This window comes from Petaurus breviceps, unplaced genomic scaffold (genome assembly GCF_028583685.1).
Source record: "Petaurus breviceps papuanus isolate PSGF00001 unplaced genomic scaffold, PetGlider_PUasm1.0 90977, whole genome shotgun sequence".
NCBI lineage: Eukaryota > Metazoa > Chordata > Mammalia > Diprotodontia > Petauridae > Petaurus > Petaurus breviceps.
The window spans coordinates 45942790-45965602 of NW_027187391.1; the positions used below are offsets into that span (position 1 = coordinate 45942790).

The following is a 22813-nucleotide window of genomic DNA, read 5'->3' on the forward strand; positions in this document are numbered from 1 at the left end:
CTCCAAAAAAAGACTAAAGTACCAGCAAAGTATGTATATTCATATTCTTCAGGCAAAAGAGAAAGGTGGCAGAACTGGGTGGTGCTCTTAGTCCCTGTGTGCTTAGTCCCTGCAGCATTAAAGGCTTAGGAGAAGACAGCAAGAGCTCAATCTGTACGATGTAAAAATCTATCCCAAAGCATGCCTTTGAAGCTTGAGTTGTAAACAAGTTGTTCTGGGCTGAATTACAGGTGCCAAATGGATATAACCACTGGCTTTTGTAAACACAGAAGTGGATACTTCAGTTTTTCTATGAGACTTTTGGTGTGTATTAAATGCTAGAAAATGCTTAAGTTATCTGAACTGTGTCTATTGCCTCCTATGGTGATCCTCTAGTCTAATGCTCTGAAGTACATAGACCCAGAAGCACTTAACCCAGGTACTATGTTTGGTTCTAAATTCTAAAGAAAATAATTAGGGGCAGCTAGGTGGTGCAGTGAATAGAGCACCAGCCCTTGGAGTCAGGAGGACCTGAGTTCAAATCCAGCCTCAGACAACACAAAACTAGCTGTGTGGCCTTGGGCAAGTCACTTAACCCCAATTGCCCTACTTTTCCCTTTCCAAAAAGTAGAAAAACAAAATAATAATTAGATTCTTAAAATAATCCATTTTAACACTTTCTAAGTGAGTGGTTGAGTTTCTTTGGGAAGGAAAGTATGCTTCATAGTTTTTGATGATCTATTATTCAAAATTTTAATTTTTTTTTTATTTAAGGCTCAAGAAAAAGGGAGCTTAAACTATTCAAAGGTAGGTGAATTTTATATTTAGATATTTGTCTATGTATGTATTTGTCTACATGTATATATAAATATATAATCTGTATAGAGAGAGAGATTTAATTATTGATCATACTTAACTTTGAAATGTGGGAAGAGAATCATGACCAAAGATTAAGAGATTTTCTGTTTGGTTTTGGCACATAGTAAGCATTTTAAAAGTGTTTTTTTCATTCTTTTATTCATATATTAGCATGTTAATTTGCATAAGATCATTGAATATTATCAGAAACATTAATATTGCCTACAACTTAAGATATCTTTTCTTTTAATAATAATAATACTATGTATAGGAACAACTTGGTGAATTATCCAAGTCAGTTGGTATTAACCACATTTTGAAGAAGCTGAGATTCAGAGGTTAAAATGATTTACATGAAGTTACCCATCTAGCAGGTTGTCAAGCTAAAGGACTGTCACACTAGTCTCCAGACCTCTCCAGTCCAGAGTTCTCTATCTGTACAATGTTGCCTTTTTTGTCATCACCATCAGAGTGTGCATAGGTGACACTCTAAAGGGTAAGTTTAAATGACAGAATCTCTGTCTTCAAGGTGTTCATAGGTGAAAACAGACCACAACTTAGGAGGAACCATGTTTCCTACCTCCCGACAGAGAGATGATGGACTAGAGATGCAGAATCAGACATATATTTTTAAGCACAACCTATATGTGGATTTGTTTTGCTTGACTATTCTTTATTACAAGGGAGAGGTTTTTTTTTTTTCCCATTGAGGAGGAATTGTAAAGGGTGAAGAAGTAAAGGGATAGTAATACAAAAAAAATAGGAAAGAAGAGTGTCAGTAAAATATTATAAAAATACAGACAAGAGGGGCAGCTAGGTGGCACAGTGAACAGAGCACCAGCCCTGGAGTCAGGAGGACCTGAGTTCAAATCCGACCTCAGACACTTAGCACTTACTAGCAGTGTGACCTTGGGCGAGTCATTTAACTCCAATTTCCCTGCCTTTCTCCCTCCAAAAAGCAAATATATATATATATATATATATATATATATATATACAGACAAGAGAATAGAAGGAAGTCCACAGGGAACACAGATAAGCAAAACAGCATAGGGACTACCATGTTAAATTTAATATAAAATAAAAATCAAATTGTACATAGTAGAGATTCATGGTTCCTGATAGATTCCTTTTTTATGTTCTTCATGTAAGAAAATATTCATGTTTGTTGTATTCATAATAATAATGAAAGTTTTTGAAGAAAAGAGGTCAAGAACATGAACATAAACATGTTTCGGTTGTGAACACTGACATTTACCCTAGGTTGTGTCATGTATTTGTACAAGATGGTAAATTCCATTAAGACAGGGAGTATATTAATTTTGTTTGTATTTGTCCAAGTACACTAGGTAGTTACTCTCTTTTTTTTATTAATTGATTTATTTTTAATTTTCAGCATTCACTTACATAAGATTTTGAGTTTCAAATTTTGTCCCCCACTCTCTCCCTTTCTCCCTCCCCAAGACTGCATGCAATCTGATATAAGCTCTACTTATACATTCATATCAGACATATTTTCACATTAGTCATGATGTAAAGAAGAATTAGAACTAATGGGAGTTAACCACGGGGAAGAAGAAATGAAACAACAGAAGAAAAGGAGAGTAAATAGTATTCTTCCATCTGTATTCAAACTCCAAAGTTTTTTCTCTGGATGTTGATAGCATTTTCCATCATGAGGTCTTTGGAGTTGTCTTAGATCCTTGCATTGCTGAGAAGAGCTAAGTATATCAAAGTCAGTCATCACAAAATGTGGTTGCTACTGTGTACAGTGTTCTCCTAGTTCTGCTCATTTCACTTAGCATCAGTTCATTAAGTCTTTCCTGGTTTTTCTGAAGTCTGCTTGCTCATCATTTCTTATAGCACAATAGTATTCCATTACATTCATTTACCATTAACTTGTTCAACCATTCCCCAGTTGATGATGACATCCCCTTAATTTCCAGTTCTTTGCTACCACAAAAAGAATTGCTATAAATATTTTTGTACATGTGGGTCCTTTTCCTGAGGGTAGTTCCTTTCTCATAGAGAAGTGATAGAAACATGGTTTATACATCAATCTGAAGGACTTTTGCTCTCTATCATTAGAGACTAGGTAGAAATGAGAAGTCCAAACTTCATAGCACCTCCAGGTGTTTCATCCAGGGGCACACAGGAAACTAATAGCAAATTATGTACCAACAAGAATAAAATCATACATGATGACATATATTGTATACATATTGTATATATATTGTGTACATATATTGTATTTGGAACTTCAATTTATTTCTTTTGTTCTGATGCAACAAAATCAAGAAAAAATTATTCCCATTCTTTAATTAAGAAAGACTTCATAGTAGTATGACTCCAAAAGCCATTAAGAGAGGTGGGAACATAATTGACATCTATTTTTAAAGGGTGTGTGATTGTATATATCAGTATGTAAGAAGCTGTGAGTATAAAGAAACAGAAAATTAGAAACAGGGAAACTAGATTAAAGGAAAGGTGAGAATATAAAGTGACAATATAAAAGATACAAAATAATTTGGATTAGCTAGAGGGGCCTTATAGTGTATTCTCAGAATTTTTTTCTTTATTCAGAAAGCAATGGGGAACCATTGTTGAATAATTTGAGTAGTAATGTATACTGGGGTGGAAGAAGGAATAATCTGACAGGAAACACATATGGTTGATTTAGGAACTAGAACATAGTAGAGTGGTATAAAAGGAATATTATATTACAATAGTAATAATTGTGTCTAGAGATGATCAGGTAGAAATGGAGAAAAGATGGCAGCCATCAGTGATATTATGAAGGAAGAAATGTTGTGATTTGGTATTGAATCATTAGTGAATAAAGGACATTGGGATACAGGCATTTTTTGAACCATTTTGGGGAGCATGTTGCACATGTGAAAGTATTGGAAAGAAGAGTGGTGATGAGCCATTGATTTTGAGGTGTCCTTATAGATTGTATGAGATTCAGGTCTGTATTACAAGAGTCCCAGAAAGTATGTGACTTGTGAATAGTTTGTTTGACCTTGACAAGCTATTTCATTTCTCTGAGACAATTCCTTCTCCAGTTAAATAAGAATGGATTGGGTGATTTCTAAGATCTCTGTCAGCTATAACATTGATTCTATGATAATCAGTCATTCTTCAAGAAATAAAAGTACTAGTGGACAAGACTGGAAATGCAAAGCCCCAAACTCTCTGTACTAGAAGACAAGTTTACTTTCTGATAGAGCAGTTAGAAAAAAGCTTCATGAACATCCATCAGTACCCAAGCTGAACCTTAAAGGAAGGAGCATGTGTTGTAAGGCAGGGCTGGTCCAAAAACATCACCAAACCTTGCATACCTTTTGATTCAATAGTACCACCAGATGGCCTATAAAGACATTAAATAAAGAGGGAAAGATTTTATATATATAAAAATTTTATAATAGTTCTTTTTGTGGTAGAAAAGAACTGAAAACTAAGGGGGTGCCTATCAGTAGGGTAATGGCCTTTGGTTTATGACTATAATGGAATATTATTCCCCTGTAAGAAATGACAAAAGGGACAGTTTCAGAGAAACCTGTAAAGACTTCTATGAAATTATGCAGAGTGAAGTAAGCAGAGTCAGGAGAATAATTTGTACTATAAAAGCAACAACATTATAAAAATGAACAATTTAAAGGACTTAAGAACTCTAAGCAATCTAGTTACCAACCATGATTCCAAAGGACTCATGATTTAGAATGCCACCCACCTCCTGACAGAGTGGTGATGGACTAAATATGCAATAAAACAATTTTGCGCATGACAAACGTAGACATTTGTTTTATTTGATTATAAATATTTTAATAAGGGTTTTGTTTTTCTTTGTGGGGGTAAAAGTGAGATAAAATGAATGCTTATTAACTGAAAAAAAATTTTTTTTATTTTAAAAAATGCAGGGCTAAGAATGAGAGTTCATTTCCAGGTATTAGGGATAGCTTGTGCAATTGAATATATACAAGGGGAAGTTTGTTGAGTTTAAGGAACAGCTAGCACTCCAGTTTGTCTGGAATGTAGAGTGTGCATAGGAGGTTGATATGGTCCAATAAATAATATCACAGAAAGTTGGAAAGGTAGCTTAGAGCCTATCTTTCTAAAGCACTGTAAGCACTAGTCTGATTGAATGTATATGTTAACCTAGAGGTAGTATGGAACCATTGAAGCTTTTTTAAGCATAGGAATGACTTCAGACCTTTGCCTCAAAAAGATTATTTTGTATGCTCTGTAAAGGATGGATTGGAGAAGGTGGAGATGAGAAGCAGGGAAACCCAATCAAGGAACTATTACAGTACTCTGGGCAAGAAGAGATAAAGGCATAAAATGGAATGTTGGTCATGTGAATAAGGAGAAGGGGAAAATGGAAGAAAAGATAGGAAAATAGGAGGATGAGGGGGCAGGCGCAGAGGCTCAGATGAGGCCTGATCAACATGGTGGCAACTTGACCCACCAACCACAAGGGCCATTGCCAGTCCTATCACTACAGGACTGGGACTGGACGAAGTTAGCTACATGAGATAGTAATGGCAATTAAAGATTCCCCTGTATTGGCTTGGTTTTCAAATTGATTGTGTTAAAACCCAGAGTTTGTTAATCCCACCTGTGGAATGGGCTTGTTGATGTGAAAAGAAAGTCCTGAATTGGGAGGAGCTGGTGACGTAGATTTGGAGACACAAGAGAGAGGCGGAAGATCTTTTTTTGGTAGCAGCACCTCGTGGAGAGAGAGAGACTAAGAGAATTGCTGGTGGCCGCTTTGAATTGCCCTGGACTTTTGAGACCTGCCCCCTGAGCTGCCAAGGACTGAGGAGACATGGCTGTTTTGCTGGTACTTTGTCTGTCTGTTTTGATGTTATTTTGCCAGATTTGTCCACTGGTGAAAGACTGTCCTTTTGTTGAAGAAGTCCTGGAACCTGGCTGTTCGCTAAGAAGGCCTGAGACTGTCCTGCAGACAGAGAGTGAATACTGTCCACTGGTGAGGGACAGTGCTGTTGTTGCAGGGGTCTGGGAGCCTTTCTGTTGGTTCAGAAGCCCTGAAGAAGGATTTTCTTGTTGTATGTTTACAGAAATCCTGGGAGAGGGCTTTGCTAATGTGTTCAGGGGGTTCTAGGACTGTTCTACAGACAGAGGATAAATTCATGAAGGGACTGGCAATGTATCTTATGGCCTTGCTAAGCCTTGTCTCCCCAGGAACTAAGATTGCTGAGAACTTGCCTCGTGTCAAGATGAAGAAAAGACCTCCATTTGGGTATTAAGTGCTGTGTTTAAACTTGATGTAACTCTGGGGTAGATTCAATTGTGATCCTAGGGGTGGGGAACTTTTGACCTTATGTTTGGAAACTAATCTCCATTTGAGAAGAGGGGCTTTGTGGTGGACTTAATTAAGGTATAGCCTAGGGGTGGAGAAGTATTTAGAACAGAGACTTTGTAATTGATTGAATGATTGGAAGGTCCTGGGGTGGGGTAGTCCTTGGAGATTATTTAATCACACTTAGTAAATGCTGTATTTGGAATGATGTCATGTTTTGATCTTCTCTGTTCTTGGTTTGTCACTGAATAAAATAGAGAGCACCTATGCTGGTATTTTGAACCTGGGAAGTTGCCTTTCCTTTACATTACATTACACTACAGAACCCACAAAATGACATAGAAAAAAGCTAACCTCCCGCTGAAGGCAGGCCATCAGGAAGGGGGCAGCACAACAGTCTAGGAGCTTAGCCCAGCCCCACGTGAACCAGAGGTTTTAGCCTTAGGGCAGCCACAACCAGCTGCCGGCTGGAGAGAGTTCAGATCACAAGCAGCTGTGGCACTTTGCAGAATTATAAATCCATAGATGCTAAAGACAAAGTGAGAGGTCAGTGCAGTGTGGACTTTGGGACCTGGGAATTCGGGGGTGCGGTCTGCCTTTGCCCCCAGGGCAAGAAGAGGCTGAGGTGCTGTGGCCGTGCAGCCGCCACCAGGCAGCTTCTTCAGATCTCCTGGCCTGCAGATTGCAGGGGGACCAAGCGACCAGTCTGAGGGGTAATTGCTCTTGCTTTAACCTGTTTGGGTCTGGATTGTGATCTTGGGTGGAGGTCCTGGGGTGCGTGACCAGTTTACAAGAGTGTGGAGGGACTTCAGAGAAGGCACCCAACTAATAGCTCCAGCAGCTGAGAAAACCCCAGTGACTGGGGCAAAGCTCCCTCTTCTGGTAGCAGAGTTCTACTGTGGCAAAAAGCTCAGAAGTCAAGTAATTGAGTGGCAACATGAGCAAATCGGGGAAGCAAGGCAAGCACAGTAACCCAACTTTGGACTCCTTTTTTGGGGACTAAAAGGATCAAAGCATAGAACAGGAAGAAGACAGTGAAGTCAGAACTCTTGCACCAGGAGCTTCCAAGAAAATAATAAGCTGCTTACAGGCCATAGAGGAGCTTAAGAAGGATTTTGAAAACCAAATAAGAGAAGTGGAGGAAAAATTGGGAAAAGAAATGAGAATGATGCAAGAAAGTTATATCATGAGAGTCAACAACCTGACTAAAGAAAATAATACTTTAAAAAATAGACTAACTCAAATGGCAAAAGAGGCTCAAAAAGCCAATGAGGAGAAGAATGCCTTAAAAAGCCAAATTTGCCAGATGGAAAAAGAATCTCAAAAGCTCACTGAAGAGAATCATTCCTTCAGAATTAAATTGGAGCAAATGGAAGCTAGTGACTTTGTGAGAAATCAAGATACTATGAAACAGATCTAAACAAATGAAAAAATAGAAGGCAATGTGAAATATCTCATTGAAAAAACCACTGACCTGGAGAATAGATCCAGGAGAGATAATTTTAAAATTATTGGTCCACCTGAAAGCCATGATCAAAAAAAGAACCTATAAATCATCCTCCAAGAAATTCTCAAGGAAAATTGCCCTGATGTTTTAGAACCAGAGGGCAAAATAGAGGTTGAAAGAATCCACCGATCACCTCCTGAAGAAGATCCCAAAAAGAAAACTCCTAGGAATATTATAGCCAGGTTCCTGAGTTCCCAGATCAAGGAGAAAATATTACAGGAATCCAGGAAGAAACAATTTGAATATTGTGGAAAGACAATCAGGATAACACAGGATCTGGCAGCTTCTACACTGAGAGATCAAAGGGCTTGGAATATGATATTCCGGAGGGCAAAGGAGCTGGGATTAAAACCAAGAATCACCTACCCAGAAAAACTGAGTATCATGTTTCAGGGGAAAATATGGTTATTCAGTGGAATAGAGGACTTTCAAGCATTCTTGATGAAAAAACCAGAGTTAAAGAGAAAATTTGACATTCAGATACAAGAAGCAAGAGAAGCATGAAAATGTAAACGGAAAAGAAATCATAAGGAACTTATCAAAGTTGAACTTATATTCATACATGAAAAAACAATAATTGTAACTTATGAAACTTTTCTCAGTATGAGAATAGTTGAAGGAAATAGAAATGTGTGTGTGTATATATATATATATATATGTATACATACATATATATGTCTATATAGGAGGGTATAAATGCATATGTGAGAATATGTATATATGTATACAGGTATACATAGACAGAGGGTACAAGACCAGTTGAATAGGAAGGGATGATACTTAAAAAGTGAAATTAAGAGGTGAGAGAGGAATATAATGAGAGGAGATGGGGAGAGATAGAATGAGTTAAATTATCTCTTATCTCATATAGAAGAGGCAAGGGAAAACTGTTACAATGGAGGGCAAGAACAGGAAGGCAAAAGGCAATGAGTCAACCCTGTTCTCAATGAATTTGGCTTAGAGAGGGAATCACATACACACTAAATAGGGTATCTCACCCTACAGTAGAGTAGGGGGGAAGGGGATAATGGAAGGGAGGACAGGCTGGGGGGGAGGGAAGTTGGAAGCACCCACTTTTTTTGTTTTTTTTTTTAATCAAATGCTTTATTAACTTCTACTTTACATCATTCATTTCCACAAGATTTTGAGTTACAAATTTTCTCCCCGTTTTTCCCTTACCCACCACCCCAAAATAGCGATCCCACTATATATTCCCTCCTCCAGTCTGCTCTCTCCCATATCTTCTCCCATACCCCCTCTGACTTTACAGTAGAGCACAGTGGCTCTCTATGCCCTAGTGCCTATATATCTTATTTCCCAGTTACTTGTAAAATAGGAAGCACCCACTTTTGAAAAGGGATAGGATCAAAGTAGAAAATAGGGGGTGGGATGGGATAGAGGGAAATATAGTTAGTCTTTCACAATATACCAACTATGGTAATGTTTTGCATGGCTACACATGTACAGCCTATGTTGAATTGCTTGTCTTCCCAGTAAGGATGGATGACAAGGGAGGTAGGGAAGGAATCTGGAATTCAAAGTTTTAAAATCAAATGTTTAAAAAATATATTATTATTATTATTATTATTTTACATGTAACTGGGAAATAAGATATACAGGCACTGGAGCATAGAGATCCACCATGCCCTTCTGCGAAGTCAGAAGGGGGATGGGGAAAGACATAGGAGAGAAAAGATTGGGGGAGGGGATATTCAGTGGGATCACTATTTTGGGGTGGTGGGTAGGTGAAAAATGGAGAGAAAATTTTTAACTCAAAATCTTGTGGAAATGAATGATGTAAACTAAAAAAAAATTAAATTAAAAAAAAAGATTGAGAAAAAAAGGATTAGTCAATGATGAGTCCAAAATTTTTAACCCAGGTGAGTGGAAGAATGATAGTGCCCTCAAAAGACATAGGGAGATTTAGAATAGACCAGGTTAGTAGCAAAGATGGTCAATTCTCTTTTAGAAATCAAGTAATTTCTCTGCTTTCTTTAAAAAAAAAGAAAAGCTCTCTATTATCCACTAAAGAAATTCCATGCTCTTTAGTGCTCTTTACCTACTTTACTTAACTTCATAATCCTGGTGTTTGTTGAATTTTTTTAAATTACCTTTTTATATACATGCCATGTTTCCATAATAATACCCAGTATTTATATAGAACTTTCAAGTTTGTGAAGTGCCTCACATATGTTAGCTCATTTGATCCTCACAAAAACCCTCTATGGTGGTTACTACTCTTATCAACATTTTACATATGGGGAAACAAGGCACAGAGAGGTTAAGTGGTGTGCCCAGAGTCACACAGATAGTGCCTAAGGTAGTATTCAGTATTCAAATTCACGTCTTCCTGACTCCAAGTGCTATACTCTATTCCACTGAACCATATAGATCCCTAGATTCTAGGTCCATTCTTTCCAGAGGCTCATATCTCTTTGCATTGCCAGCAACTGGCACAAAACTCTGTATGCTATATGTGCTAAATAAATGTTTTTTGATAATGAGAAAAGAAAGTATAGCTAAAATTAGATTTGATCAGTACTGTGGTATTGGCTATTGTAGCATCAGTGCAATATTTATAGCACCCACAATCACAATAAAGACTGTGACTATAAATATTACATGACGTTTGATGTCAAAATATACCAGATTCTCCAAGTAGAGGACAGAACTGAAACATTTATTTAGACACAAGAAAACCAAATCCCAAAACTGGTAAGCCGATTCCATCATAGTACCAAAGATATTAAGAAGCCATAATAACACTGAGAACCACAACATTCTTCAGCCTTCCCACAAACCAATACAAGATTAATATTTACTCACAAACCTCTCTCTCTCCTTATCTGAGCCCCTCTCTCTCCCACTGTCTCTCTGGCTCTGGCTACCAGCTTCCTGTGGGCTCTGCTTCCCTTCAGCAAACTCCTCCCACCAGAGGCTCCATGTGACTACATTCAGCCTGTTGGGGGCAGAGTTTACCTTCAAAGCAGGTGAGGTCTTCAAACTCCCCAAGTCTATTAAGGGGCAGGGAAGATCTTCAAATTCCCATTTCCATTACATTCAGTCCCAAGATCTTTCATGTCCCTTACATAGCAAAAATACATTAACAATAAAAGAGAGTTTAGGGATAACTGGTGGAAAAACTGGTGTCAACAGAACTTTGCAAGAATATAACAGGGATAATAGAAAAACTTTGCTCATACAACAATAGCTCAGGGTGGCGGCTTGGGCACAAGCACCTTATCCTTCCTCCCTTGAACAAATGGGGCTCAAAATCTTGGGGTAAGGGGCAAAGGTATTTTCTCCAAAGCTACTTCAAACTGAAATTGTAGAGCTGTCCCTGCCCCAAAAGGTTCCATTTAAGAGGTCAGTTCTTTAGTTGTCATCTGGAATTTGATCAATGCCAGGTCAAGGAGGTCCCATTCAAAAGCTCAGTTCTTTAGCTGTCATCTGGAACTTGGTCAACGCCAGGTCCAGAAGTGGCACATCACAGTCATGGTCAGGGGATGACATAGGGTTTAAGCAATCAGGCTTCTGCAGGTGGAGGGTACCAAACCTGCAGAAAACAAATCACACAAACAAGTTTAATACACAAAAATCCAAAAAGAGTCAAATAGAGGGTCAGCCATGCTTCTGGAGTCCATGAACTCACTATCCTAGCCTCATTCACAATAGAATTTATGACACTGCCCTCTTCACTCTATTCCAATGGCTTGATACATTGCCATAAGCTCAGCACATTGACCACTTCCACCTATCCCAGCACTTTCTCTAATCTGAGTCTCCCTGACAGTGTGACAAACTTGGATACAATGGTTCAGGAAGATCTGAAGGGTCAATTCTCACTTCTCTCTTCTGTGTAACATCAAGCCCATTTTCTTGATACATTTTACATAGTTCATTAGTTGGAATACCATCAATTTTCCCAAAAGCAACCCCTGTTCTCAATAGAGCAATACACAGTTCTCTTCTTGTCAGTCTGTTCTAAATTTGAATCCACTGGCAAAAACTGGGCTAATGATATGAGTAGAGAAAAATAGATGATATGGAAGATGTACAGGTCAAACCAACAACACTTGGCAACTGGCAAGGGGATGAGGGGAGATGAAGAGCCAGAGATGACTTCCTCTGAGAGGGAATGGACTCTAGGCACTGAAGAATGGGGGAATTTGTTTTGCTAGACCATTCCTATTGGTTACAAGGATTTTGCTTTTCCTTTTCCTGGGGGAAGGGGCTGGAAAGGAGAAAAAGAATACAGGTGAGGAGCCAAAACAAAAGAATTTGAAAAGAAAGGAGGCTCATTGAAGCATTTTTGTAACTGCACAGAAGAGAACAGAGGAAAGGCCAAAAATAATCATAGACTAGCAGAACAGCCTTGAAAAGTTACATGTTAAATTGGTTATATATTTTAAAAGAAAAATGAGTTATTCATAATGGAGATTGGCAGATTTAAGTATTAATCTTGTTTCTGTTCTACTATGAATAGGGAAATACTCATATTATTTGGTGTTTGCCAAGGTCAGAAATTTAAAAGCATAAACTTTTAAAAGGAGTCAGAGGTGATTCCTAGATTGCAAACCTAGATGACTGGAAGAATGGTAGTGTCCTAAACTGAAATAAGGAGGTTAAAAGGAAGGGTGGATTTACAGGAAAAGATAATGAGTTCTTTTTGAAATCCTGGGAGGAATTCTGTCCATTATATTTGTTGGTGATGTGGGGACTGAAGCTCAGGAAATAGACCAGGGCTGTGTATATAGATTTAAGAGTTATCTACAGAGAAATGATAACTAAACCCATGACTTTTTTGTTTGGTCTAGACCTGTGATTTCATCAGGTTAGGAGCCACCTAATGTGTCTTCCATTGATATAAGTCAAGTCAATAAGCATGCACTAAATTCCCACTTTGTACCAGGCACTGTGCTGAGCACTAGAGACACTGAGAAAAGGAAAAGAAAAAAAAAGTTCCTTCTTTCTAGGAAATCATAGCCCAACAGGGGAGATAACATGCAAACAACTACATAGGAGCAATAAATACAGAATGAAGTGAAGATAATCTCAGAGGAAAGAAACTAGGATTAAGGAGGCCTAGAAAAGACTTCTTGCAGAACAAAGGATTTTAGCTGTGACAAAGAAAGCCAGGGAGTACAGGATATGGGAATGAGGAGAGAAAGCTTTCTAGGCATGAGGCATAGCCAGTCAAAATTCAAGGATAGAGCTCTTATTCAAGCAGCAACAAGGAAGTTAGTATCATTGAATTGTGGAGTATGTAGAGGGGAGTAAGGTATGAAAGGAAGAAAGGAAGAAAGGGTCAGGTTATGAAAGGCTTCAAAAGCCAAACTGAGGCTTTTATATTTGATCCTATAGGTAATGGGAAGCCACTGGAGTTTATTAAATAGGGAGGGTAACATGGTCAGACTTGTGCTTTAGAAAATACTTGTGACAGCTAAGTGGACTGGAGTCAGGAGAGACTCAAGGAAGGGAAACCAAGCAGTAGGCTCTTTCAGTAGTTTAGGTTTGAAGTAATGGGGGCCTCCACCAAAGTGGAAGCTGTGTGATTAGAGAGCTGGTGTTACAATATAGATGACAAGACTTGATAACTGATTTGATATGTGGGGTGAGAGAGAATGAGGAATTGAATGTGAAACCCAAGTTGCAAGCTTGGGACACTGGGAGGATGCTGGCACCCTTGGCAGTAATAAGGAATTTAGGAAGAGGGAAGGTTTGAAGGAAAAGTAATGAGGTCAGTTTTGGACCAGTTGAGTTTAAGATGTCTACAAGACATCCAGTCAAGAGGTCTAATGGACAGTTAGAGATGTAGGAATGGAGGTCACCAGAGAGCTTAGGGCTGATCAAATAGAACTGTGAATTACCTGCAAAGAGATGATAGTTGAATCCATTGATACTCATAAGATCACCAAGAGGAAAAAGAGACAGAACCGTGCCTTAAGAAGACCCAAGGCTAATAGACATAATATGAAGGAAAGAAAGGAAACTGAGATGAGGTCAGATGAGTAGGAAGAGAAACAAGAGTGAGCAGTGTCACAAAAAACAAGTGCAGAGAGAGTATCAAGGAGAAAGAGGGTGATAGATTACATCAAAAGCTGCAAAGGATGAGGACTAGAAAAGGCCATAGAATTTGGCCTTTTCTCTTACTAAGAGATTCTTTTGGATTCTCTTACCAAGAAACCATTGGAAACTTCATAGAAAGCAGTTTCAGTTGAATGTTGAGGTCAGAAGCTAAATCAGCAACTTTTAGTCTAAAGAGTCATTTTGGGGAGCCTAGTGATAAAGGAACCTGCCTTAGTCACACAGCTAATATGTGACAAAAGCAGAGGTGGTTAAACCTAGGTTTCCTGACTCTAAGGTCTTCCCTCTGTCCACTTCATTGATGATGATAATAAATATCATGGCCTGAAGTCATTAGATAGCCTAGATTCATGATGCTCCATAGGATGAAGAACATCTTATCCATGAGAAAATGTTTGAAAGCATAGCTACATGCCACACGAATTGAAGCACTTTAGTTTTAGTCCTGTGAATGATGTATGTTTGAAGGCAGTAAATATTTCAACAAAAGCCCATTCAATCTTAAAAAATCAATTCAGTAAATCCACAGAACCACTGAAAATATTTTTTATTCTTGTTTGATTTGATACTTACATGTATTTACATATACACACATATGCATTGTGTGTATCTGTGTGCAGTTCTCCCTCTCTCATAATCAGGATGGGTGATCATTTCAAAATGAATCTCAGCTGGATCTTGGAAATGTCTATCACATTCAGCAAAACAGTAGTCTTTACTCAGACACTCATAGAAGAAATTGAATTACTTTTTAATTGAGTTCATGTTGAGAGAGAGAGAGCGAGAGCCTGGATATGAATGATTTGCACTTTCATAGTGTCTTTCATCCTAGGATATCAAAGCACTTGACAACTATTAATTCATTAAGGCTCTCAACACTTCTGCAAGGTAGATGAAGCAAGCATCACTCCATCCACTTCTGAAATGTAGCCACCTCTGGGAGGGAGGAAAGGCAGCTGTCTAATTGTGTACGACAACACTACCCAGGAGCTTTTAAATGCAAAGCAGAGTATCTTACCCAGTTTAAACTACAGGGGAAGTTTTATTAGTTACAGTATAATTACTGGAATTGAATTTGACCAAAAACCTACTGCTAACATTTCTACTCTTACAGACAGTACTATGGGAATTTCAATTATAAAAACTGGCCTGAAGACCTGGGTTCCCTATCTCCTTTGAACAAACTTACTTTGCATCACCTTCTAGCCCATGTTGGAGTAGTATTGATTTAGCCCTGTCCTAGAGGGAAGAGTGCCACCTATCGAATCCTAAGCAATTCTTCGGACTAAGGAAAAAACATGTCAGGCCAAATTCATGCTTGGTTTGCTATGGGTATATATATACATATATATATACATGTACATGTATATACATATATATATGTCTAAAGGAAAACGAATATGTTGAGTACTCTTGCTTTGAAAAACATCTACAAACGTCTGTGTATTTTCACCAGCTGGAGACTAGCGTATGCCTGTAGTTTAGCCTACTGTTACTTGAAATAAGCATACTGCTAAAAGACTGAGGCAGATGGTATTTTTACCACTGCAGGCAAAACATGGCACCTATGGTTCGACTTTCTAGATCTTTTCATTTTTTAACAGATTCAAAATGGCTTGTTTAAATATATATCTCACAGAGACACATTCTCATTTCTTTTCTATAGTGATACAGCTCCATATCTTCAGCTACGGCAAAGTATTGCCAAGCCAAAAGTATGTAGTTTATGTGCCCTAGTACCTTCATATGAAGTGCCTAGGGTTGTGCTGTAAATGGAAGTTGGAATATCATATGTGAAGAAACAAGGCCAGTTTGACCAGTAGAGTTGGTGAAGGGAATTAATGTGAATCATCCTAGAGAGGGAGGTTAGAGTGAGGTTTTGAAGGTCCTCTCAAATAAAGAAGTAGGTATTTGATCCTAGAGGCAATAGGGAGCCAGCAGAACTCCCTATTGATCAAGGCAGTACCATGGTCTGACCTAAATAATGTGAAAAATAGAATTAAAAGGGGAGAAACTGAAGTTAGGAGACAGATCCATTAGGAGGCTGTTGCAGTATAGTCTGGAAACCAGATGTTGCTGTATTTTCTTTTCCCCACACCTTTCTCTTGATCAGGTCCTTTATTTCACAGGGAAATGTTATATTAGCTTGTCCTAACAGATTCTCACTTAAAATGTTCCATTAAATATCTTTGTTTTTTTTCCTCCAAACTTAACCATTTCCCAGTAATCTCTTTAAACATCATTTTAATGTCTTATCCTCTAATCCAAGAACTTCTGTTTTCTTACTTGACTTCAGAATGTCCCTCTGATTTGGAAAGCAGCATTTAGTAGATGACAAGCTGAAGCCCTGATAATTTTTTTTTTATGATTTTTGGAGGGCAGTTGGGATTAAGTGACTTGTCCAAGGTCACACAGCTAGTAAGTGTTAAGTGTCTGAGGCCGTATTTGAACCTGACTCCAGGGCCAGTGCTGTACTCACTGCGCCACCTAGCTGCCCAAAGCCCTGATAATTTAAGTTGCTCAGAGGCACATAACTGCTTAATGACAAAACTGGTCTCTGGATTCATAGGTCAGTATAAATGCAATAGATTACTTTACAAAGCAAAAAGGGAAAGTTAGAGAACTACCATTTCTACTCTCTGATTTCTTTTTTTGAAAGTGTCAAATTTTAACCTTTTCCCCTTGAGGTTACCTGTCAGTATCTAAATGCTAAAAATTTAGATGGAGGTGTAGAGAGTTAGAGAATTGAAGATCGGTGGAACATGGACAGAGCAAGCTATCCAGGTATTATTTGACCTAGTAAATACTTTTGAAAAGCTTCTTAAAATTATTATTGTTTAGTTCTAGGTTTTCTGGGTCATTTTGAAATTTTACATTTTGATTAAGGGTCAAAAAAAGAAAAGGATTCTTATTTGAGTCAGAATGGTCTGGTTTCCAGTCCCACTTACTAGCTGTGTGACCCTAGACAAAGTGATCTTTGTGCCTCAATTTCCTCATTTATAAAAAGAGGGAGTTGGATTCAATGACCTATGACAGGGGTGGGAACCTGCAGCCTCGAGGCCACATGTGGCCCTCTAGGTCCTCAGGTGTGGCCCTTTGACTGAATCCAAATTTCTCTAAAATCCAAACTTCAAGTTTGTATTCAGTCAGAGGGCTGCACCTGAGCACCTTCCGCCACCCCTGGCCTCTGAAAACCCTCCCAGCACTAAATCTATGATCCTTTGACCATATAACAGATTCAAACAAGAACATTTCCTTGTTTTAGTAAATTAGACCAAGTTTTACTCAACTTTGGGCAAGTCACTTCATGTCTGTCTCAGTTTCCTTGCAATGTTTAAGATGAGGTCGTTAGACTAAAATATCTCTAAAATCCTGTCTGATTCTAAGATTCTTTGATGTCCCATTAAAGTTGTTTTTTTTTTCCTTAGATTTTTTTTTTTTTTTTTGCTTTTTGGAGGTGGAAGGTAGGGCAATTGGGATCCCAAGGTCACACGGCTAGTAAATGTGGTGTCTGAGGCAGGATTTGAACTCGGCTCCTCCTGACTCCAGGGTGGGTGCTCTATTTACTGTGCCACCTAGCTGCCCCTCCCCCCTTTAGATTCTTTAAAAAGTCATTTGGAAGTGGGAAGATAGAATACTGCTCTGAATTCAAAACTGCTTCAAAGTTACATTAATGATTGTAGAAAAAATAATCATTGACCAACTTATTTCAGAGACTGGGATGTGAGAGGTTCTGCATGTATACTTTTTTTTTTAAACCAAACATATACTCTGCACAAAACTACTGATAAAAGTGTTCTTATTTTAATCTTGAATACTTAAGCTGAAGCTCTCAACTGTTATGAACTCCCCAGGTCTTTTTCTGGGGTCCTTTGGTCATTTGTTTCTCATCATGAATCTGTATAGTTTGTCTTCCCTCCCTCTAGGTAGATAGTTTTTCATTTGTGCCCATGGAACATCATCTTATTTTAACAGGTCTCTTCTCTAATTTGTAAAGAGCTGCAGCATAATGGCTAGAGAGCTGTCCAAAGTACCAGAGAGGTTGAAGTCCCACCTATAACACATACTGGCTGTCACTTTCTGCAAATCGCTTAACCTCTAAGTACATTAGGCAGCCCTCTAAGATTGTAAATTTTAGAGAACATGCTCACTTGGATTGGTAGAGGAAATTTCCTCACCTGAGAATTCCCCATACCATTTAAATCACAGATCTAGTCCCTATTCCTTCTCTTCATTTGTAACAACTATTTTAAATCATCCTCTCATTCTCTGAGGTATTATTAACAACTTAACCCAATGGTATCAATAAATAAATATGCTCTCAAATTCCTCCAACCAAGTCATTAATTAAAATATTAAATATATACCAACTCCAGGACTAGTATCATTGAGGTTTCTGTCCTGTAGATTTTCTATCTTGTAGAAATCTTGTATGATTTCCACTCCCATTACCCATTCAGATAACCTCAGAGATAGACACTACTTGCATCTGATTGTTCAAACAGAACCACCAGAAACCATACCAGTGATTTTTATTTTTTTATCTATTTCTTTTTATTCTGAACCCAGTAAACACTAAATAAAATGATCATTTCCATATAAAAATAGAACAGAAAAAAAGATTGTACATGAATGTCTGTCTCTATTGTGTTGTTGTTATTGCTGTTGCTCAGTTGTTTCAGTCGTGTCTGAGTCTTTGTGACCTCATTTGAGGTTTTTCTTGGCAAAGATATTGGGGTAGTTTGCCGTTTCCTTCTACAGCTCATTTTACAGATGGGGAAATGAGATGAGACAAACAGGGCTAAATGACTTGCTTAAGATCACACAACTAATAAGTATCTGAGACCTGATTTGAATTCATCTTCCTGACTCCAGGTCCAATGCTCTATCCACAGCATTACCTAGTCATATACAGTTTGCTTTTTCTTTTAAGTATATAGTAAATTCAATATATAACTTTTAAAGCTACCTTTTTTCCCCCAAGCAGTCCTTTCTCCAGTTCTCTTCTATACATTATTTCCAAATGATTAACTGACTCACTGTCTCATACCAGTGATTTTTAAAAGACATATATTCCACAATTATTGATCCCTAGTTCATAGTATTAAATGTGAAATTATCTGGTTATAAGAATAACATTAAGAGAAAAAAAATCCTTTTTCCTCTTATCTGCTCTTTCAAATCATAGATTGTGACTCCTCCTCCACTCATACACTCACACCCCCACTGTAGACACATAAATATCTGCAAAAGAGCTGAAAATTGTCAGCAAGTCAGTTGTGAGGTAGGTTGTGGATTAAGATATTCTTTGATTCTGAACAAAGGTTTGCTTACATTTTGTGTTCAGTGTACTTGTGACATTTTGCCTCAACCCAGTAACCAAATTTTTTTTCTTTTTGGTTTCCTATCATATTCACCCTAGTAGCTAATTCTTCCCAACCTTGATTGAAACAAAAATTTCCTTGGAATTGTCTTTTGAATCTTAGTCTGGAAAACAAACTCCAAGTGCCCTAAGGCTGGTTCTGTGGCTAATGCTTGACACTGTAGGATATCTGGATTCAATTATTACTCCCAGTCTGTGGTGTCAGAAACCCACCGGGCAGCAAAGAGTGCCTAGATGCCCCCTGATAGTAAGTGACCTGTGAAGTTCTTTAAAAATAGTTTTGACTAGCTCTGAAGGGAATGCTATTGAGTACTTATTCAGGGAAAAAATGGAGTAGCATAAGACCTTACAATTAAGATTTTTGAGAGAAAGAGGAGGAAAAAGGGGAAAATATAGGAGGAAATGAAAACTTTAAAGTCTAGGTGCTAGATGCTAAGTAAGATAAAAGGGGAAAAACATTCTTTGATAAATAACAAGGTTTAGGTTCCCCAATTTAAGTAGCAAAACTCATAGTTATAACCTAACTTTATCTACTACTAAAGTGTAGTGATCTCAGGAAGCTTGGTCTCTTAGAAAGCTCATTTGTTAAGTCACTATATCGGAAGCCATTTCCTTACATGATTACTAAGAAGTGTCTGTAAACTCCACTCTATCTCCTCACCACATCCAGACAGGATATTGATCCTTGGCGATGTTTTCAAAGTCCTTTCCTGAAAAGACAAGGTGGTTGGGTGGTTTCAGCTTTAAAATGAAATCACTGAAGTCAGAAAGGTGACCAGAAGACTTCAGTATGGGTTATTGGGGTTTGTGTGAGTTCACTTCATCATTTTAACTTGTCTCTTTATCACAGCCAGCTCATGGTCAAAGTCAAAAGATGAAGCACAATTCACCTTATTACAGAGTTAAAAATGCATTGATTCAACTTTCCCAGTCTTGAACCTCTAAAGATTTGTTGGTGCATAGCTCAATAGTGCCCCCTGTGGAAGCTCTTGCTTCTGTAGAAATTGCATAAGATAGTTTTATCTTGGGAGATTTTATCCCTTTCATGGCTTGAACAAGGTTTAGGTGATACTATTAAAACATGGTTGAAGGCCTTGAACTTTGTGGTACAGGTTTGACCATTTTAGGTAACTTTGTTATATTCCCTTTTAGTAGTATAGGAAAATTGGTCATAATTTTTAAAAGGAATAAAGTAGCATTTATATGTAGGTACAGACTGTATGAATAGTGCTCAGAAAAATGGGATGTTCTTTTGTCTTATTCTTTAATCAGTGATGTGTCTCTTTTATAAAGAAATAATAGTAATCTGCTGAATGAAAACGTGCTTCAGCTTGTGATTCTTGAACTGTGCTCATACTGTGGTTTTTAAAAAAAAATACCAATAGTGCTATTCTTTAACTTTGAATAATGTTTTTCCTCTCAAGTCTAATTTAACAGATATATCCATTAGAAACAATTTTTCAACATTATTCTGGCTGTAGACAGTCAAGAGTACTAGATTTGAACCTGGGTTCAAATCCTAGCTCTGTAACTTACTGCCTGTGTGACTTTGGACAAGTCAAACAGCTTCTGGGCCTTGGTTTCTTCGTATATAAAATTAAGGGGTTGCACTCAGATGACCACTGCAACCTTTCCTTCTCTAAATCCAGGATCCTATGATCCTATAGTCTAAACAAGCAAGCCTTAAATCCACAACCTAAGGACATTTTTTTTTTGGAGGGAAGTTGGGGTTAAGTGACTTGCCCAAAGTCACACGGCCAGTGTGTCAGGTGTCTGAGGCCGTATTTGAACTCAGGTCCTTCTGACTCCAGGGCCGGTGCTCTATTCACTGTGCCACCTAGCCGCCCCACTTAAGGACATTTTCACTTGTGCATCTGGGTGGATATCTGTGCTCAGAAATGGTTGTCCCTATAAGATTAAATCAGTGGCATGTTCAACACCTCATGCCTTTCTGTCCTCAGGCTGGTGATTTACCCAATCAGAGGATATACCCAAAGAAATGACTGGAAAACCTCTGTAGCCTTTTTTACTTTTTAAGGCTTTATTGAGGCCTCTTCCTTACCATTTGTATAGATGTCGTTCAGAAATATTCTCTTATTTCTCATCACCATCTCTTGTTCCTGATGCTGGCTTTGTTTCTTAAGGAAAGGGCTTATTTATGCATGGGCATGTAATTTTAATTCACATAATACACCTGGTCCTTTTCTTTAAAATGTTCATTTTTCATGAAGATACCTCAGTTGTAGAATTCTTTTCTTGCCACAAGAGAACCATGGTTTATTGATCATTACTAGCATCTATTGCTGTTCTGGCTCAGTATGACCCTAGATTTAATGCACAGGGTCATGAATTTAGACCTCCAAGTAATCCTAGAAACCACCTAGTCGGCCAGGCATGTTGGTGCATATCTGTAATCCCAGATGCTGGGGGAGACTGAGGCTGTGAATCAGTAAGTTTGGGAGTTGTGAGCTGCTGCAGTAGGGCCAGATCTGCTCAGGTATCCATACTCAGTCCAGTACAAATATGGTGAACTCCTGGGAGCAGAAAGTCACCAAGCTGTCTACGATGAAGGGCAAACTGGCTCAGGTAAGAAAAATGAAGCAGATAAAGTACTGGAGGTACAGTGGCCACGATACTCTTAGCCTTGGCAAGGTAAGAAGATCTAGCATCAAGAAGGAGAAGGGGGAGGAGGAGGAGGAGAAAGGAAACACAGGTCAAAAAATAGGTAGTTCTGACCCCTGCTGCTGAGCAAAACAAGTCTTCTTCACCTGCGACAGCCCTTCAGATACTTGGAAACAGTTATCATGTCCCCCCTAGGTCTTCTATTCTCTGAACTAAACTTTCCCAGCCCCTTCACTGATAGGCATATGACAGTTTCGGTCTCCTCTGAACTCACTCTGTTTTGTCAATGCCTTTCTGAAACTGACTCTTAAAAGTAAACACAGTAGGGGGCGACTAGGTGGTGCAGTGAATAGAGCGCCGGCCCTGGAGTCAGGAGGACCCGAGTTCAAATTTGGCCTCAGACACTTAACACTTACTAGCCATGTGACCTTGGGCAAGTCACTTAACCCCAATTGCCCTGCCTTCCCCCTCCAAAAAAAAAAAGTTAACACAGTATTCCAGAAGTGGTCTCCCTATCAGAGTTTCCCTTCGAGACCCAATTCCTAGCATACATTGAGTTACTCTAGCATCCTGCTGTAGGGTTTCATTGAGAACCAACGTTGCCAGTTCTTTGTACATGCATTGTTCAGTTGTTCAGTCAGATCCCCCTCTTCATGACCCCATACACCATACTATCTGTGAGGTTTTCTTGGCAAGGATACTGAAATGGTTTGCCATTTCCTTCTCTAGTGGATGAACGCAAACAGAGGTTAAGTGGCTTGCTTAAGGTCACATAGCTAGTAAATGTCTAAGGCCAGACTCAACATCAAGTCTTCCTGACTCCAGGCCTAGCACTTTATCCACTGAGCCATCTAACTGCCCCTCCTTGTACACACTAGGTGCTAAATAAATGTTTGAATTGAATTTTGCAGAACTCTTTCTCCCACATAGAATAATAATTTGGTTCTAGGTTATCTGTTCTTTAGACAAATAAATTGAATCTGCTTTAAATTTTAAACAAATGAGTATCATAGATATTGTGTGAATTTAGAGAATTTTATTTTGATTTACAGAA

At 38.4% G+C, this 22813-nt stretch overlaps 1 protein-coding gene across 1 annotated transcript in view; it reads left to right on the forward strand.

The window, feature by feature from the left end:
• PDSS2 (decaprenyl diphosphate synthase subunit 2) overlaps positions 1-22813 on the forward strand; it is a 302945-nt gene that overhangs the window by 255047 nt on the left and 25085 nt on the right. Inside the window, 1 exon segment of the mRNA XM_069077111.1 lies at positions 754-786. Coding sequence (XP_068933212.1) covers positions 754-786 — 33 coding nt within the window.